This window comes from Hypomesus transpacificus, unplaced genomic scaffold (genome assembly GCF_021917145.1).
Source record: "Hypomesus transpacificus isolate Combined female unplaced genomic scaffold, fHypTra1 scaffold_105, whole genome shotgun sequence".
Lineage (NCBI taxonomy): Eukaryota > Metazoa > Chordata > Actinopteri > Osmeriformes > Osmeridae > Hypomesus > Hypomesus transpacificus.
In genome coordinates this window covers 385,458-405,971 of record NW_025813697.1, presented here as the reverse complement: position 1 = coordinate 405,971, position 20,514 = coordinate 385,458, and the positions used below count along the sequence as shown (strand labels likewise).

At 40.0% G+C, this 20,514-nt stretch overlaps 1 protein-coding gene across 1 annotated transcript in view; it reads left to right on the top strand.

The window, feature by feature from the left end:
• Positions 1-16,870, top strand: part of rsph1 (radial spoke head component 1) — a 36,122-nt gene extending 19,252 nt beyond the window's left edge. The window contains exons 3-8 of the mRNA XM_047050250.1: positions 2,795-2,900; positions 3,005-3,095; positions 10,850-10,985; positions 13,491-13,562; positions 16,444-16,558; positions 16,639-16,870. Of these exons, the coding sequence (XP_046906206.1) occupies positions 2,795-2,900; positions 3,005-3,095; positions 10,850-10,985; positions 13,491-13,562; positions 16,444-16,558; positions 16,639-16,721 (603 nt within the window). The 3' untranslated portion in view covers positions 16,722-16,870. The remainder of the gene's footprint in view (positions 1-2,794; positions 2,901-3,004; positions 3,096-10,849; positions 10,986-13,490; positions 13,563-16,443; positions 16,559-16,638) is intronic.
• Positions 16,871-20,514: the final 3,644 nt, after the last annotated feature.

The window sequence follows — 20,514 nt, the reverse complement described above, 5'->3', positions numbered from 1 at the left end:
GAGTCTGACTGAGGCTAACGTCAAAACAGTGTAACGGGGACGCAGTCTCACTCAGGTTGCCAGTTTAAACAAATCAGAAAAATAATCGGACCAGCTGCCTAAAAGCAGAATTCCCATATCTCTTGAAAGCTGCCCTGCTCAGCGTTTTAGATGTACAATTGACTGTAAAACTGTAAAATTATGAACTTTGTGACATGACGTGAAGACATGGTTGCCGCTCGATATGCGGTCTGTAACGGGCGACATTCTCACTTAAATTTTAAGACTTTCGTGACCCAAATCAAAATTCTGATGCGAGAAATCAATGGCTAATTGCTTTCCTCTTATAGGCTGTCCCCTCCGACCTTTTTGGTCTTTTTAAATCAACTGTTTGTATTATCCGTGTGGTCCTTTTGCCATTTTAAATGCCATCCTTTCCCAGTTTTCTGCAACCATGTTGCGTGCGCATCCCGAATGTTTACAAACAAATAATTGGTCTATAGCCTACTGTTATTGAGAAGCAAATTTCCTTTTACAACCGATATGGCCAGGTTAGCAGTGCTGACTTCTGGAATAACTTCATCAGCTACTTTAAAGGGTTTTCTTTATGGATGAAATGCTGGTGTAGCCTGCCTTAACTGTCTGACACTTGCGTTGTGAATGATTGTACAGACAACTTCTCTGGCAGTGTGGGAGTTTATTTGTACCCTCAGAAAGTCTGGACAGAAACACAAAATGTGGCACAATGAGCAGGCTTTTCCAACGCAGCCAGCTCAGAAAGTGTCTGCAAAGACTAAGGCTCCATAACCAATAACAGATTAGCAAAATGTAACAAGATAAACAGCATTACAATACAAAAGTGACATTACCTGGACAGAAATACAAAATACAAAATGTGGCACAATGAGCAGGCTTTTCCAACGCAGCTAGCTAAATGCAAGAGGGAGAGGGGAGAACGAAGAGAGGAGTAACGTTACACACAGACACACAGAAGCTCCGTGCAGTTAAGCTAGTTCAAGGTCCAGCTAGCCCACCAAAAAGTACTCGTCCACATTACATTATATTCCCGTCTACAGTCCCTTCAACAAAAATAACATTTCAATAGCACTCTTTTTTTTAACTGTCAACCAAACAGATTTGTGACCTTTTCAAACAATACAATTATAATTCTTCCCACTGTTGCGCCTCACCTCAGAAAGTCTCCGCACAGACTGAGGCAAGATCGCACCACTTACACCAATAATGTCATCGACAGAACGTCAAAATACATTCCACAAACTCTTAAAATTATACAAAAAACGTATAATTAAATAAAACAGACATCAGTACAGTAATGACAATACAATGGAGAGGGATTTTATGTGAAAAACAAATAATTATTAATATCTGTTACACTGGCTAGCTAACAGAATGATGATATGAGTGACTTTTGTTAAATAAATGTACGTGTTTACTGATGTCAGTCCTGCCTGCACTTTGCAAATGTGCACAAACAAATCAACTACAAAACGTTATCACCAGCTGCATCACGAACATGGGCACTATTCCTACAACTTCAACCTCCTTGGTCGGCAGAACTCTGCATGCAAGCACTGTATTGTGAATTAGGGCTCCAGACTAACTTTTTTTTACTAGGAGCACAGTAGCCCCTGACTGAAAATGTTAGGAGCGCAAGCAGAACATTTAGGGGCACACCTTATATTAACCTGCAATGTAATTATTAATGTAACTAGAGAGGGTACAATTCAGTGGTGATTTTAGACCCTTTTTAGGGTTGCTCAAGCACCCCTAAATTTCATCTCAGCACCCCTAAAATAAGATTTTTTTTTTTAACATATTGTTTATTATCATTTGATGCTGGTAGTTCATGAAGGGACATCCTTAGTTTTTTCAGTCATTCAATATTTTGCATAATAATACATAAATGTATTAATTGTTATCCAGTGAAATTAGGGATTTATATTGGCAAGGGGGTTTAGCACATTTGCAAGGCACTGTATTCTAGGGCTGTCCCCACACTGTCGACTAGTCGATTTTCTGGTCGATATGCTCTTGGTCAACTAAGATTTTTTTAGTCGAGCTGCCGTATGGCAGTGTGAGATCTGATTCCCGCTCTTGTCACCATTGCTGAATTAAAGAAATGTTCTACAGAAATTGTAGATTATATTATTTAAAACAAATAAAGCAAACTAAAAAATATATATTTAAAAGGAAAGGTGTTATTGTTTTCCCTTTCACTAATCTGTGCTTTGTTTTGTTAGTTTTTTGCACACGGCACGAGCACAATTGTCTGCCGAACTACAAACTCTGCCATAGTCTACTTTGTCGGTGTGATTAGATAAACTTCTCATTTTATCTACATTTATCTCAGCCCCCAACTTCTCATTGGGGGCTGAGCACCCCTAAAGGTCTGATCCTAGAATCGGCCCTGGTACAATTTCTTGGGAAATTGTAGGGTGTGCTTGCATCGATCAGTTTTTTAACCGACACTTTTACAACTGATATACAGCGACGCACCACATAAGCTTGAGTTTAAATACATTATTTAATGTAACATTACGTACTATACATGCGAGTCTTAGCTAAATGACTTAAATGTAGGATGCGTGAATATAGCGATCCACAAACAGGCATACAACAGGAATAATGTTTGTACAAATGTAGTCTCCTTGGTCAATTGTCATGTCTTATTTATGCGAATGCGATACAGAAAATACAAGACTATTTACAGCATTGCATAGCACAAAGGTGTGCTTTCATTAGCGCATGTTCACGTTTTAGCTCCAATTTTGACATATTTTCTTTTGTGTGCCAGGGGACATACCGGTTCAAGAATGGGGCCAGATACATTGGAGAATATTACATTAATCTGAAACATGGCCAGGGTATCTTCTTCTACCCAGATGGATCAAAATACGAAGGTTGCTATAAGGCTGAAAGCTTAGACTTGGATAAACAAACATTCATACAGTGTATCAGCCTATGTGTGTCTGACACCTCCTCCTTTTTTTCAAAATTTTTTTAGGAACCTGGGTTGAAGATCAGCGCCAGGGTCACGGAATATACACCTACCCCAATGAGGACACATACGATGGAGAGTGGTTGTGCCATCAAAGGTAATTTAGTTGATACTACTGCCTTACTATGATTTTAATCTGTAAGCCTGACTCTTAAAGTTACTGCTGCCACTGCTGCTGCCTCCAGGTGTAGGACACTCTTTAAAGTGGAACTGAATCGCGATTAGACACAGTGATATTATAATACAGGGCTCTCAAGTGTCACGCATTGAGAGTGACAGTCACTCATTAGGGTTAGGGTTAGGGATAGGTTAGGGATATTATAATACAGGGCTCTCAAGTGTCACGCATTGAGAGTGACAGTCACTCATTTCGGTCTTTTGTCACGCCCTCCCGCCACACATTGTATTTCTCAGGCAGAATTTTGTTTTTATAATATGTTAAATATGCCGCAGCACCCAACCAAAATTCCTCTGGCCGTGCCACTCTCACTATGGAACCGGCAGTCAAGCGCGGCTCCCCTGGAGTTCTTAGTCGAGCCTGCCACTTATCAGCCAATCAGAAAAAAGAAAGGGTCTATACAATAGCCAATCAGAAAATCGCACCATTGTATCTGGGTAAGATTTAATGCAACAACCAATGGAAAAAAGCATATCCTGTAATTTTTCGTGATTCTGCTACGTCTTCCGAAAGTTTTGTTCAACTAAAGCAAACCGCTGGAGTTCGAACATCACTTTGAGCACAGTCATGATCTCCCTGTTTTAATGTTGCAACAAATTCATAACTTGTTTGACACAAACTATGACAACTTGACTGCTGTTAAAAAATGTTTCCCTAATAATTAGCATCAGTTTTTCACGAGTCTCTTAACCAACAGTTTTACAGCCTGTTCACTGACAACACCTGCTCAGAACAAGTAGTTCATAGATGTAGCCGGTGTGTATCGGTGAAACTCACTCCTCAGGTAAATAACAGGCCACCCTTATGGACGGAGATCTAGCTTTTCGTTGGCGTAGTTGGTAGTGGCGGCGCTTGGGATGTCAGAAGTGGCAGGATCGAACCCAGTGCGGGACGTACATAGGTCAGACACCATTAACTTTTTTTTTTTTTTTTTTTTTTTTTTACACACATTACATTTAGTCATTTAGCAGACGCTCTTATCCAGAGCGACTTACAGTAAGTACAGGGACAATCCCCAGAGGCAAGTAGGGTGAAGTGCCTTGCCCAAGGACACAACATCATTTTGGCTCGGCCGAGAATCGAACTGGCGACCTTCAGATTACTAGCCCGATTCCCTAACCGCTCAGCCACCTGACTCCCTACACACAATGCAACATAACAATGACATAAGTATCCATGTTTTCTCCAACTACCATATCACACAAGGACATTGTTACAAAGCAAGGACAATCACACAGACACATCACAGCAGCACAGCGATACAGATCACATTACATCCTCCTCCCATGACACATACCATGAAATACAGTACATTAGGTCTATCTTAACATCATTCCTACTTATCCCCCATCCTTAACATATGTCAGGAAACTATCCCACTACATGGCAGAGAACGTTGACAAAGAGTCTCCCACCTTGGCCAGCATTATTTCATAAGAAGCTGTACTCGTCATGAGCTCAATCCAGTCCTTATAACATGGCGCACTTGTAATTATCCATTTCCTTAGAATAACTTTGGCTGCGTTAAGGGAGCCCGCGAGAACTAGCCCCAACTGTGCCTTTGAAAGTCCAGCTGTTAGCACCGTTTTAACGCCAAGTAGGAATAAACGAGGTGAACTTGTCAACGGCTGCTCCATCCAGTTTTCCATAGTCCCAATCACTCGAGCCCAAAAAGGGGAGACCAGTGGACAGTCCCACATGAGATGAAGAAAAGTACCCGTGGAACTTGAGGTTTTTTACATTTCCAGCACTCGTTACTTTGAATTAAACCAAGCCTCTTAAGTCTAACTGGAGTCCAGTAATATTTATGAATGATCTTATAGTGTATAAATTTGGTCTTTATATCTCTCACTGGCCAACCCATGTCATGCACAATATTCTCCCAAACCTCTTGTTCCATTTCAATGCCTAAATCCTTTTGCCATATAGTCCTCAGATTTTCACTTTCACCATACAGAGCATTAGCAGCCATTTTATAGAAAACAGAAGATGACTGCACCATCTTGGGAAGGTTCAAGAAATTCTGCAGGACACTTTCAACTTGTGCTGTATTACAACCTGTAGATAATACACAACTGCGTAACTGAAGATACTTTCAAAAGTCCCCTTTATCATTTAGATTATATTTTTCTTTAAGCCCTTGAAATGAAAACAATATTCCCCCCTCAAATACATCTCTGATGGTGGCAATTCCCTTAGTATACCATGTTCTCCAGAAGACCGTCTTCTTCCCTATCTTAACTGCAGGGTTTTCCCAAATGGATGAATAACTCTGTTTGTATTGAGACAAACGAAGCAATTTGTGGATTTTGTTCCAGACATCCCTTGAATGCTAAAGAATAGGATTAACTAGGTGGGCATTTGCTAGTTTATGAGACAAAGCATCTATATAACTAAATGGGAAGGTCAGCGACTTCTCAATTTCCAGCCACCCCAATGTCGATTCCCTCTTCGACCAGTGTTCACACAATCTGACCAGTTCAAAGGAGATATTATGCAGCTCTATATTTGGCAGAGCCAGTCCACCTCTGTCCCTTGTAGTAAACAACTTATTCAAGCTGATCCTGGGCTTCTTCCCATCCCATAGGTAATCCCTAACTATATCATTGTATTGTTTGATCAACAATTCAGGAACAGTCAAAGGAATCATCATAGATATATAGTTAATCCTTGAAGAGACTAGGGATGGAGATTTGAACAGATTTCAGTATTTGAATAGTATCCGAAATTATTTTCGAATATCCGGATAATCTATTTTTGTTAATGTGGTTCCGTTATGTAATTAGCCTGACGTGACGCAAAGCATACAGTAAACACATGAACCTCCACACATTCTGGCAATAATTGGGGCCGTTAAACTATTAGATTAAATAAGGGTTGAATAAAGAAAACAAATGAAAGATCAATTTATTAACATGACAAAAAGTCAATGAACTTGAAAAAACGCTGTGTCTTCAGACGTAGGCTCTTAGTTTGGCGGAAAAGCGATTAGCCTATTATTATGTGAAATAAAAAGTAGGCTACATTAGACTAAATTAAACACATTGGGTAGGCTATCCTCGATAAAAACGAAAGACACGCATGGAAAAATATTGAATATTAACTTGGGACATTAACTTGGAACCAGAATCCTATAGGATACGGTGCGCCACCACACAATGCAAACATTAACAACCGATTATGCTAGCGCTACATGGCTACTGGTACGAAAATAAATAAGCCACAACTGCATGAGCCATACGCATTTTTATTCAGGAAAATGAGCATGTAAACATGCTCAGGGGAGAGGCGAGTACGGAGTCGATTTACGAGCAGGCCGGCGTAGAAAGACTGCATGAACTGAGGTTGCTGCGAGGTACTGCTTAACCAGGACACTATGCTTCTTGTAGCGCCAAATGAAATGAAAGGAGACTCGCAGCGGATGCAGGCGTAGCCTACCTTTTTTGATGGTTTTCATCATTTCTAACGTCACAACTATTAGAATTCACAACATGACTAGACGGTTTTTCATTAAAACATTTTTTTTAATTAAACTACGCTCATAAGTATTCAAAAAAAGTATTCGAATACTAACTTACTTTAGGATATCAGGATATTCGATTAACCACGCCAATCCCTAGAAGAGACCATCATTAGGATTCCTCCATCAGGAGGAAACCTATTGTTATTGGTGGTTTTATTATTTGTAATTCTTGTACCATGGGAGTCTATGGCAGCCCCTAGACCCCATCGACAACTTTTTGTGAAATTTGGCACACTCATGTAAAGGGACTGTCAAGGACAGTCCCTTTTATACTTCAACCAAGTTTCATGTCTCCCATTAGACCACTCTAGCGCCACCAATGGGTCAAAGTTGGACTTGTGTTTACACACGCAACTTTTGAACCGTATGACCGATTATCAAAATTGGCAAAAAAGCAACCAAACAGGAAATTGGATCAAATCTTATCAAATTTTTGAGATATCAACACCAAAGTTGGTATATCGGTGGAAGACATTACATCATGTTACAATGTGCAAAGACAACTTCATATCTCCAATAATGATTGATATACAGCAAATCAAATGTATCGCTAATGCTAAAATTATGCTGTACACATCCGCCGGTCAAAAAGTGATACATTGATTCAATCACAAGTTTATATGAAGACTCTTGAGAATGTTTAGTACTCAATCTGAAAAAAAGTTGAATGTAAGATGAAAAGTAGATTTTTAATGAATATTTTAAATATACATGCTTGGCTAATTTCAGAGCTTTTCGGCTAGATCCTCTCTCCCCTCCTCCTGCCCGCACGTGTTCCAAATCCTCACACACTCAGCCTTCCCTTACACACGCGCGGGCTTGGCAAGACGCACACGCAACATTTCAGGAGAGTGTGGGCTGACCAAGCCCCCACTCCTTCCTTAGTCTCTAGCAAAGGCCTTGTGGATCTTGATGATATTGCATTTCCGATTTTGTATGCAATGGTAAAAAGTTCTCCAAATCCTGAAACGTTGATAGTAAAGGCCAAGAGTTACAACCACACTTAAACAAAAGCCCATGTGGATCTTGCTAGTATTGCATTTCCCATTTTGTATATAATGGTAAAAAGTTCTAAAAATCCTGAAAAATGTATAGTATAGACCAAGAGTAATGACCACACCACAAATGGCCCACCATTACCCATAAGTGGCGCTAAGGCTATGCCCACATTGTCAATAGGTGCCAGCAGGTCAATGTTGACCTTATAGTACTCCGCTGAAAAGCCGTCCAAACCAGGCGACCGTCGAGATTTCATTGTCAAGATAACTGCTCTAACCTCAGATTCATCTATAGGTGCATCTAACATGTTTACTTGTGTTTGGGACACCTCAGGAATATCTATTTTAGAAAGGAAATGTGCATATTTAGCTTGATCTACAGACCCTTCTGATCTGTATAAGTTCTCATAGAAATCCTTAAATATCCTATTAATTTCCACATTGTCCGTTAACACCTCCCCTTTATCATTATTGATGGCTGGAATTAAGAGGCTAACATCCTTTTGCTTCAATTGTGTGGTTAACAGCTTGCCAGCTTTCTCTCCACTTTCATAAAAGTTGGTCTTTAACCTGAAAAGGGCATACTCTGCTTTCTTATAAAAAATCTCATTAAGATGATATTTCAAATTACAGACTTCTTTAAATCTATGTTCACTATAGCATTGTGCCAATTCAGTTTCCTTATTCTTAATCTGAGATTCTAGATCTTTAATCTTTAAATTGGCCATTTTCTTCCTATAACTGGACTGCGAGATGAGATATCCCCTGATATATGCCTTTGAGGCTTCCCACACACTTGCAATATTTTTTGTTGACCCCACATTTAGATCAAAAAAGTCCCTAAGGTAGATGTCCAAAGAAGTCTTAAGAGTGGGGTCCTGGAGAAGAGAGGGATTTAGTCTCCATCTGTTTCCAGTAGACCTACTTGACTTCAGCTTTACAATCAACTCTACTGGAGCATGGTCAGACCGAGCTATAGCTCCAATCTTACAATCAGCTACCATCTCAATCGACTTTCTCGTCGTCGTCATCTGCCGCTTGTCCGGGGGTCGGGTCGCGGGGGCAGCGACCTAAACAAGGAGGCCCAGGCTTCCCTCTCTCCGGCCACTTCCACCAGCTCTTCTTGGGGGACCCCGAGGCGTTCCCAGGCCAGCCGAGAGACATAATCCCTCCAGCGTGTCCTGGGTCTTCCCCGGGGCCTCTTCCCACTTCCCATCAACTTTCTTGAAACTAGAAAATAGTCAATCCTTGAGTGCGATTTATGCAAATGTGAAAAGAAGGTGTATTCTTTTTCTTGAGAGCCCTGATAATAGTATATACATTTAGTAACATAAAAAATGTACGAAATACAACTGTATGCCATATTATATGAATAATTAAGTGTGTAAATGATGTACTTAAAAAGAACCGGGCGCCACCATGTTTAAATGACGTATGCAGCTGACGTCACGAGAATGGTTGCGCTGCATTTCAACCCGCCAAACTGCATTAAAAATTGAAGAAGATCAAACCATCATACCTATGCTGACCATTCCATGGCGTATGCTTTCGAACCAATACATAATTATGTTCCCGCAGTTGTTCCATATGATGCAAAAGATGTGGTTTTGTCGTAAGATATAAATATAGTTGACACTGACAGGTTGAACAACACCGAGTGGTGTAGGCTACTTGACAAGTAGTACTTGTCGTATCTGACCGACAATGCAATCAGAGACAGAATCGACCTGATCAAAGAGGCAGACCTGCATGACCTGGGTGTTGGTGGTCCACCAAAATTATCGTGCATATTTGAGCACAGGCTCTTCCCCATGCTGTGTGAGTTCGGGGAGTCAGATGGCTGAGTGGTTAGGGAATCGGGCTAGTAATTAGAAGGTTGCCAGTTCGATTCCCGGCCGGGCCAAATTATGTTGTGTCCTTGGGCAAGGCACTTCACCCTACTTGCCTCGGGGGGGATGTCCCTGTACTTACTGTAAGTTGCTCTGGAATAGAGCGTCTGCTAAATGACTAAATGTCAATGTAAATGTGTGAAGAGAAATACCTTTTTTAGGTGGCCACGCTTTCCCTGAAAGATGTTCGGTTAGGTCAGTATAGGTTACAAGGTTAGCATAGGATAATGTGTATTGAAGGTTTAGTATACTGTTTTGTTTATTATTTTGTATATTTAGGAGGTTTAGTATATTATATGTTCGCTTATTATAGGTGTAACCTATGATCTGAGTACTATATGTCATGTTATGCCAGGTTGCCTTGCGTTGTCTTGTCCTAAGAATTTCAGTGCTTGGTCGGACCCTGTGTTGTTTTGTGCATCTGACAATAAAATGCTTGAACTTGAAAGTTTGGAGCCTTATAAATAGCTGGTAAGTTTCAGCTACTAGTACTGTTACCTTCAAGTTGTGTGGAACATGCTCACTGGTCGAGTTGATAACTTGTTCGCTAGGTTAAACAAACTACAGTGTAGGTAGCTAGCTAACCTTACGGAGCTAGCTTTTGCGTTAAATTATTACTAATATTATTAGGCAATCATATCTGTGAATTTAGTAGCTAGAGCTAGGTATGTCAAAAACGCCAGAGTGTGTAGCCTTTGTAACGTTAGCGTATTTAACAGGTTTATAAATATAATCCACTTCTGTTAAGTGATTATTTGGTGCGTCATAGCTACAAGCCATTTTCGTAAAACCGGTTGCTGCTTGAGGGGTAGGAAATGATAGTGAATGCCTTCTCTCCTGTAAAATTTGTTTGTACAACCTGGGGCTATATAATAACACCCCCCTTTGCACATTTTTTTAGCTGGTTAGTTTGAAGCCATTTCTACCTCTATGTTGTCAATCTGTCAATGTCAATCTTGATGACTGCTAGCTGTCAGTCACAGTACCTAACCATTCTCGTGACGTCACAGACATGACGATTCAAAGATGGCCACGCCCTGTAGTTATGTAGTAAAGTTTCAAACGTTTTTATTTACAAATGGAACATTTAGCTCTTTTAGTTGTCAGATAAAGTTTTGTGGTCTTATTTTAATACTATGAGCCGTACTTCATGAATTGGTTCAGTTCCACTTTAAGGGACCTCTAAACAACATTAACCACTGGGGAAAATTGTAAGGGGACCCGCTGTTACACATCCCTCTCTCTTTTCTCTCTTTATGGTAGGCATGGGCAGGGTATGTACAGCTACCATGTCACCGGCTCCAGGTACATAGGGACGTGGGTGAATGGTAAGATGGAGTTGGCGGGAGAGTTCATTCATCTGAACCACAGATACCAGGGAAACTTCCTTAACAACAATGTAAGTCAGCCTTGCAGGTTTCAATGTTAACTGATCCTAAACAATTATTTGCTGTTCTTATTAATACTAGAAGCGCCAAGCCAGTTTTCCTTACTACATGACATCAGCTAGGGACATTGTTACTGACAGATAATGGTCGCTAGATGGCGCTTCTTGCACGGAACAAGGTCGGAAAATGAACATGCCTTTGTCAATCTGTCATTTATTTCCGTGTTGTTACTCGTTGATTATGTCATTAGAGCGTTTGTTGTTAGACCTTCAATCATTCAACAAAATTACATTTATTGGCAAAAGGATGTCAAACATGTTGCAGGTTATACTGCGGTTGGTCGATAGTTTCCCAACATTATCAACATTTTATAATCGGCTGACAAGATTATGTTGGGTTAGGGTTGTCCCCAGTCAAAAGTATAAACACACAGGGACATCATAAACATTCAATTGTCTAATTAAATCCAGTAGCCTAATGTTCTTCATTTATTGTCAGGACACAATCCAAATATTGCAAAAATGAGAGCCATGTGTAATTTGTTTGTAATGATGTTTAGCCTAATTCAACAACTTTTGTAATGACAAGACAGGCAGTGTAGCCTATTATATTATTTTTCTGTCAAAAAGTTGGGCAACTATTCGACTGAGGCTGCTATAGCTTATAAATGAGCAGAAACAAATGTATGCTTTTAAATATATTCAAACTTCATAATAAGGAGCCATTTTTATATAAAATATACAGAAATATCAGTTGTAAAAATTACAGTTAATAAACGGACCCATCTGCAACCGATGCAAGCAAGCACACACTACAATTTCCCCAGAATTTGTCCCCTCTCTCGTTAATAATGGTTTAGCCTACCATTTACAAAATAGTTGCAAACTATCAAAGTCATATAATATTATTAGTTTCACTCATTTGTGAATATTGTAATGGAAGAATTCGAGTGGCACTGTGTATATCTGAATAGTCAAGGGATGTGGTTTCAATACAATTTATTTAGATTAAACAAAGCTTTGCTGATAAGTCTTTTTCACGAAGGAGGTGCCATCCACACAGATCGTTCATAAAAGTGATAAAGGACAATAAGGAAAAGTCTCTCTTATATGAACAGAGAACAGATGTTAATAATCAATCAATACAGCGGTCACAATGATTGGTCAGCACTGGTCAGTGCCAGTTTAGGATAATAAAACCCCCCAGGCCAGTGTCCCATGTTGATGTAGTTTCTAGTTTCTACAAACAGGACACCAGCCCAATCTCCCTGAACCTAAAGGTTCAGGGCAGCAAAGGTTCAGGGCAGAGGGGTCAACTTGACTAACCACTCCCCCAACTTAGTGCCTTGGCTAGCTGTTGATTAGATCAGTCATAGATACCTTAAGACAATCTGAATGTCCCTAACAGTGTAAACCATACCACAGAGCCTCAGTTTCTTACATTCGACTGTTTATAACAAAGGAACTTACTTTTTACCGCTTAAAGAAACATAGATATTGTAACTATGTCCAAAAATGCCATTACAATATGCAAACTGCATTCATTAGTTACTTTTATCTGCTTTACAAAATATATTAGCATTTTATGAATACAATTATTGTTCCCGCTATGTCATACATGACATAAGAATTACACTTACCAGTCAACACACAAACGTCCATGTGAAGCTAATTCACTTCATAGAACTAAAATGTTTGTCATAATTTTGCACAAAATTATAGACTATATATAAACTATAAATATGTTGCTAGACATATCATATTTAGGCTTTATATCCTTTGTCTGAATGATAGACTTGTGCAAAGGAACCCCTTGCAACATCTGCTGATAGAAAAGCGAATTGCAGCCTTGAAAGGTATAGGAAAAAATTGCAGAATGTACAATTAAATCAACATGAACAAAATAGCCTTAAATTAGCTTTGCCTGATGTGATTTAGAAAATTGTCAAATACTGGGTGATAAAACACACATCTCTCTAATAATGCCAGGAATCTCTGTTTATTTGTGTGTGTGTCCAGTGTTAGTTTTCCACGATTATCTGGAGAGCCAGGCAGTACATAATTTCGCACATGGCCTTTATATAATCCAACGAATTGACGTTGTACGGATCAGCATTTCAACATTTCCAAAACCAATCCCCATCTTTCATCTACCTCCACTGCATCATTGGAACTCATCCCAACCCCCTCACTCTGATTGGTCCTCTGGTCATCCCTCGCACCATAGGCTTCAGCAGCGCAGAAAGAAAAATAGGGAAATTTAGTTTAGTTATTTTGACCCAAATTCACTTTTTAAACCAATATGGCCAGGTTAGTGCAGACTGCTGGCCTAACATTGAATCTCTGCTTTCAAAGGGGTGCCCTCTTTTTCGGACAGGCCTTCATTGCAAAACAAAAAAAAAGCTCTGAACTTGTTTACTTAGTTTAGTTAAACAAATATTTGTACAAATATTAGTAAATATATTGTATGTGTTATCAAATGGACATGGGGTGTGTATGTGATCTATCTTGTTTCAGCCTTATGGACCAGGAAAGTATGTATTTGACATCGGATGTGAGCAGCATGGAGAATACCTACATGTTGATCAGGTAACATTACACTTTGTACCCATTACCTAGAGTAATGTACCTTCTTAGCCTGAAAGAACCTACTGTAGCCTTGGTTACATTTTAAGTGTAGCCTTTGTACAATTTTGCCAGGTACTTTTTGTTTTATACACCGTAGTGTGTGTATGAAATGAGGAAAAAAAGGGAATACTGAATTACATTCTTAATAGTGGTGGGCCGTTATCGGCGTTAACGTGCTGCTTTAACGTGAGACTCATCGGGCGATAAGAGTGTATCGCCGTTAATCTATTCTCAAAGTTGGGTTGGGAGCTGGGTCTATAATACGCAATCTATGATGACTTTCACCTTGATATTTTAGCACGGATGTATACCTAGCCGAATTGCACTGTAGGGGGCGAGAACGAGTCTTCGAACCTGTGTGTATGCCTTGTGTGTGAAATTACCACATCAAACGTGACGTGCTAAAATGGATGCAGCTATGAAGCCACCGGGTTTGCTTCAGGGAAAATGTAGATGCGTGAGTTCTAAATATTTGCTACGCTTCTACCAGAGTGAGTTATTTTTCCCAAATGGAAGCTAGCTAGTAGGGCTGCACGATTATGGCCAAAATGATCATCACAATTATTTTGATCAATATTGAGATCATGATAAATTATCACGATTATTTGTTGATTTGAACCCAATCAAATTTTATTGTCACAATGCATTGTACCTGCCGAATGGATGTGAATAAAACTCAAAATATACAATCAATAAAAAACAAATATTCCATAACAGAATGTAACCAAATGAGAACATTTCAGAACTATGCAGAAAAAACTAGTTTACAGGTTTTTGGAAAGAAAGAGTAGCCTGTCAACACTTTCTGGCTTGAGGGATGAGCAAAGGCAGGTCACAGGTACGTTTTTTTGTTTTCTTTGTTAAGATAGTAGCCTTATGACCGACTGCTATCTGTTGTGGAATTGTCCACACAATACGCTGGACCCGTCCACACTAGCCCGGGTAAATACAAATACGCGTATTCGAATTGAAAACGATCTCCGTCCACACTAGCGTCTTCATATCGTTTTCCAAATGTTTGCCGTCCACACTAACATGGGTACATGACAATCGTTTTCATGGTTACGACACTCCTGCCCCTCCCTCCCGCCACGGTGCCTTGTTTACATACTCCTCTGGCAATACTATTTGGTGTTTTAAAATGGTCCCACCAGCTAGCTGTTTAGCCAGGTCTCACCCAGAATCGGCGCTCTATGTTTGGTTCAAACCACGTTCTCTGCCTTGTCCAGGGGCGTGGCCACGTGAGGGCCAGGGGGCCCCTGGCCAGAGAATGGCCACCCTGCTGGCCCCCCCAACCTCAGGTAAAATAGAAATAAAAAAAATACAAAAAACCCTCCTGAACAGAAACACTTTTTATCAAGTCGTCTTATATTGTCGTTTGTCACTTTTGTCACGCTACAACCTAATCTTATATATTAGTAGAAACAGCTACTTTTATCTTCCAAGATGGTGTCCCCATTCATTTCTATCAAAAGTGCTCAGTGGAAAAGTTCTCGATCAGCTCAGGTAGGCTAAATCAGCGATTTGCTCATGTTCCCTTTTGTGCTCTTACCCTGTTCGTATCCGCGAGCACGTTTCCAGGAAACTTTTCTTGACTTAAGCAAATAATTGGGGTGCTAGTTTACTCATTTGGGATGGGTTTCAAATTGAGCAAAAATCATTTAAGAAAAATTCTTAAACTTTCAAATTGCTGCTGACGCCCATGTACGGAGCGTTCTATTAACAGAATGACGCATTTTAAATATCGCTCGATCACGTGAATTTGATCGAGGAAAGCCGAAATCGTGATCGTGATTAAAATGTGATTAACCGTGCAGCCCTACTAGCTAACTTTAGTTAGCTTCCGTTACCTAGCAATCTAACATAATACTCGTAGCAATGCTACTACCTGCTAGTGTTGTTTGTTAGCCTCCTAATTGTACATTTTTTAAACCATACTATAGCGTTTGTGATATAGTTTTTGTCTTTCGGAAAATAGTCGGTTGGAATTTTCTGAATCGCACATGTGCGACGTTACTCTGTGAGACCCGGATTCAAACGATCACTATGTACGACTCTACTCCTTAACTTCCCAATGGAAACCTCGACAAGACTAAGGTTGTTTGCACCTTGTGCAATGCGGAATTAGTTTACAGTAAGAGTTCTTCCATTCTCAAATACCACCTTAACGCAAAGCATCCCTTAGCTAATGCGGAAGATGTCATTATTTGGGTAGCACACATATCCTGAATGCCTTCGGCGGAATTCAAATTTACATTTACATTTATGCATTTAGCAGACGCTTTTATTCAAAGCGACTTCCAAGAGAGAGCTTTACAAAAGAGCATAGGTCACTGATCATAACAACGAGGTAGTCCCAAACATTGCAAGCAGCCAAAAAATGAAGCATACATTGTGAAAAAACTAAACAAGTGCCAAAAGGGAATACCCATAAGAGCATGCAGTTATACAAGTTACAAATTGAAACAACATGAACCACAAAAAAGTGCAGGACTGTACCTGTAGAAGAACAAGCAATAGTAAAATATTTCACAGCGAGTACAAGATTTAACTTTGTTATAACTAACCTACAAGAGCAACAAGTCACTCAATAAGAGTCATTGTGATCCTGGAGGAAACTAACAACAGGTCCAGCCAAGCATTCCTAAGTGCCGTTGTACTCCCGGAACAAGTGCGTCTTGAGCCTTTTCTTGAAGCTTCAAGAAAAGCTTTTTCTTTTCTTCAAATGAGCCATTTTAATCTAGATTAATCTAGATTAATTCCAAGATCACAGTGAGATTAATCTAGATAAAAAATTAATCTATGCCCACCACTAATTCTTAACCATATCCATTATCAACAGGACAGAGGAGATGGAGAGGAGGATGAGATAGTCAGCACCCTGGTTCTGAAGTGGAAACCCAAAGCTGTCACTGCCCTATCGCTATGGGCACCAGCCAAGGAATACTCACCTTCAGGTGAGTAGGGACTTCAGCCAATGTGTCAGATGCTACCAAGGTTTCATAGAGATTGGTTTACAACTGAACCCCACCTGCAGGTCTGTGGAAGACGGAGGAAGGGGGACTGGTATCAGAAGACAAAGAGGGAGCCAAGTTTCTCACTACAGACAAACTCACCTGAACCCTTGTGACATTCAGCTCTTGTTGGATGCAAATAATTACATAATTGCATATAATTTATTTATATGTTACCAATAAATAACACTATTATACTCATTGATAGTTTTTTATAGTGAAGTGAGTGACAACTTAATACATTAAGTGGTGAGATTACTCGTCTTGATGTTTTTCTTTGTTTTTGTGGTAAACGAGTGTATACCTATTATTAAGTAGACCAAGCATCAAAAATAGGGTCCTGTTTTTATGTCAAATGCTCAGTAGCACTTTAAAGTCTTCAAAACTTGAGATATGGTCAGCACCATGTTGAACTTCTGACTCGTCCGGTAATGCTCAGTAGAGTGGCTTGCCATGCTCCTGGCCTAATCCATCGCATAGAGTAGGCATCAAAACTGTTTAACTATGGCATCCCATTCGTTTCTATGTCACATGCTCAGTGGTGCATTGAGGATCGTAAAACCGAGAAATGGCAGTGTTTCCCATACATTGATTTATTTGTGGCGAGCCGCCACATGTGACATGACAAAAAATATATATAATTGGAGAGCTGCATTGATTTGCTCAGCCTCTTCTTGACCCGCTCACGTGCTCTCTCTCACTACGACGGACCAGTCTGTGAATAGCCCACTCTCTCCGTGCACGCTCTGAATCAATGCGCGGGATTAAAGTTTTTTTCAGAGATTCGGCAGGAGAATAAATCCAGTTTACGAACGGTTAGTATCATAATTCTCTGCACAAATGTGTCCAAAATGAAGAAGTTCAACATAATAATATTCATAGTTAAATACATTTGATTTCAAACATAATAAACATAGGCAGCATTTTCAGGTAATGTGGGACAGCTTGTCTGGTAAAGTGGGACAGTCATCGTCTGTCAGCCTAGTCTGCTAATATAATAATTATTAGTTTATATACAACAATGCTAGGTGCAAGGGTGTGGCAAGATTCATTTAGTTGTGGGGTTTGACTTATACAATAGGCATAAAGTAGCCTGACGTTGTCATACTCATAATTCTAGTCAGAATATGAGTCTGAAAACTCTCCGTTGGGCTGTGACTATGGGGCGTGTGTCAACCAAGCTCGTAAAACAAATGCCTCTTCGCTCAATTGGATAGATCTACAACCAATCAGAGCAACGTAATATGTTGTTTGTTGAAAACGAATTCAACCCAAGCGCTCTTTGGTGACGTTGTTGATTACATTACTCTTGATCATCTGTCCATCATCGTATAAAGCCCGCCCTGACAATTTAATTGGTCCGAACAGCTCCTGTTCGGAATAGTTTTTCCTCAATCGAGCCCCTCCAGACCCAACTTCCCGACCAATTTCTTTTGTGGGCGGGGATAAGTTGGGCTGGCAGCCAGGCTAGGCATAAAGTGTAACTGATGTAAACCTTAGTGATCTGCAGTGTATGTGCTAGCTAGCTAGTCCCACTGCGTTAGCATTTCGTTGGACTAGCGTTAGCGGTCACGCTTACAAGTCTGAAAGCACTGGTTCGATGACAGTGTAAGTTGGGAACTTAAGTGCAGCATGATGCATTGGTATTAAACATTCGAGAACTGTCAAATTAAATTATTTTTATAGCATAAACACAGCATTACTAGATTCCCCACTTGACCTGAAAAATGCTGTCCCACATTACCTGACATGATCAGGTAATGTGGGACAGTCACATAAAAAGTTGTTTTTCTTTCTAACAAAGCATTGCTTTTACACATTTTTTTGTGTTTCAATCAGTGGTTAAACCCCTTCAATATGCTGCAATCATACTCATTGTAACTTAATTTAAATTCCTTTGCCGTCATATGCCGTTTTTTCTGTATAGACCTCTTATCAAGCCAGATCACGCCTACTCTGATGATGTCAGACAAATAAAAACCACTGCATAGTGACTAGAAGTGTTGTATTTACAAGGCAAGATCAGCTCTGGTGATTGGATGTCGGTTCTGCTCATATTAAATCATTTTTCTGTATAGACCTCTTATCAAGCCAGATCACGCCTACTCTGATGATGTCAGACAAATAAAAACCACTGCATAGTGACTAGAAGTGTTGTATTTACAAGGCAAGATCAGCTCTGGTGATTGGATGTCGGTTCTGCTCATATTAAATCATCAAAATGCATAACTGTCCCACTTTACCTGATGTCCCACATTACTTGAACTCGGCTACATGACTTCCCTAACCCGGCAATGCAAGAGCAGCCGACTGTCTCAATGTATTGTAATATATTGTAACTTGCTTAACTACATGCTCTTATGGTTCTTCCCTTTGGCACTTATTTTGGTTGTTCACAATATGTGCTTCATGTTTTGACTACCCGCAATGTTTTGGCGCTATATTGTTGTTATTATCAGTGACCTATCCACTTTGTAAAGCTCTCTTGGAAGTCGCTTTGGATAAAAGCATCTGCTAAATGAGTAAATGTCAATGACACCACTTTCCCTCAGCATTACCCATACTTACATTTACATTTTAGCAGTCATTTAGCAGACGCTCTTATCCAGAGCGACTTCCAGTAAGAACAGGGACATTCCCCCCGAGGCAAGTAGGGTGAAGTGCCTTGCCCAAGGACACAACGTCATTTGGCTCAGCCGGGAATCGAACTAACAACCTTCGGATTACTGGCCCAATTCCCTAACCGCTCAGCCACCTGACTCCTTGTCTATACTGTACGTTTAGCTTTACTGACACTCTTGACTGGGCTCTACTGCTGCCTTCAAAAATATAAAGCTGCTGTGTTTCTTCAACAATACTGTACCTATTTTGTTACTATGCAAGTAAGTATATGCTTCTGTGCTTGTGTACCGTTAATTACGCAACTCTTCGCCAACAACACCTTCAGAAAATAAAAGGTAACTAACATTGGGCCATTGCTTCATGTCATCTAGCCACTCCGTCAGACTGGATGGATGAGGGACTATTACGGTACTGTCGTCATGACTTGTTAAAACATCCATGGTGTGAATCCACCTCAGTTTTTTGTCCATTTGTGCTTCATCCATGGAGAAACACCAGCTTTTACAGCAAACAAGATAGCAATCTACAAGCTATCAAACCATAGAGTTAATATAACTAGAGTAACCTACTTTTGTCTTCCAAGATGGCGTCCCCATTCATTTCTATAAAAAGTGCTCCGTGGCGCAGTGAGGCAAGCGATAACGCGAAACTGGACGCGGCCATCTTTCCACTTCCGTGTCTTCCGGTCTAGCTTTAAACAGTGGCTCTTTTTTTCCCTAGCTCCGAGACCTCGCACACGCTTGCAACTAGCTGTACACGTCATACTTTGCGACAACCAGTCGCGAACATAGATTTATATGGTTACGAGCGTGTGAGCTAAGGCATTGTAGTTGCAGAATCTATGAGTAGAATGGAGTACAAGTCCGATAAGAATCAGACACATGATGCAAACTTAACGGAAATGTATTTTGTCACTGTATAGTATTCCTTTCACTTGTTTTTTAGAAATAGGCTATAGGGCTAAATATAGGGCTATTCTATATGGAACTCATCATATATGTTGCTTTTTTTCTTCGTTATGAGTAAAATTTCCAACGCATTGTATCGGATGAAATAAACTGTTAACATGAACAGCTCCGTTGTTGTTCTCGCCAGGCAAAGAAAGCTTAATAGTTATTTTGGTAACCGAAATCTTCCATTATGCAGACTTACCATAGCTTACTTTCAACTTTATATTCAAACTAAATGCCACAAAATTCACACTGCCTTCAATTTAACATCAGTGTAGAAATATGGCCTGTGTTTTATATGTTCATCCTACAAAACCAAACGCCTAT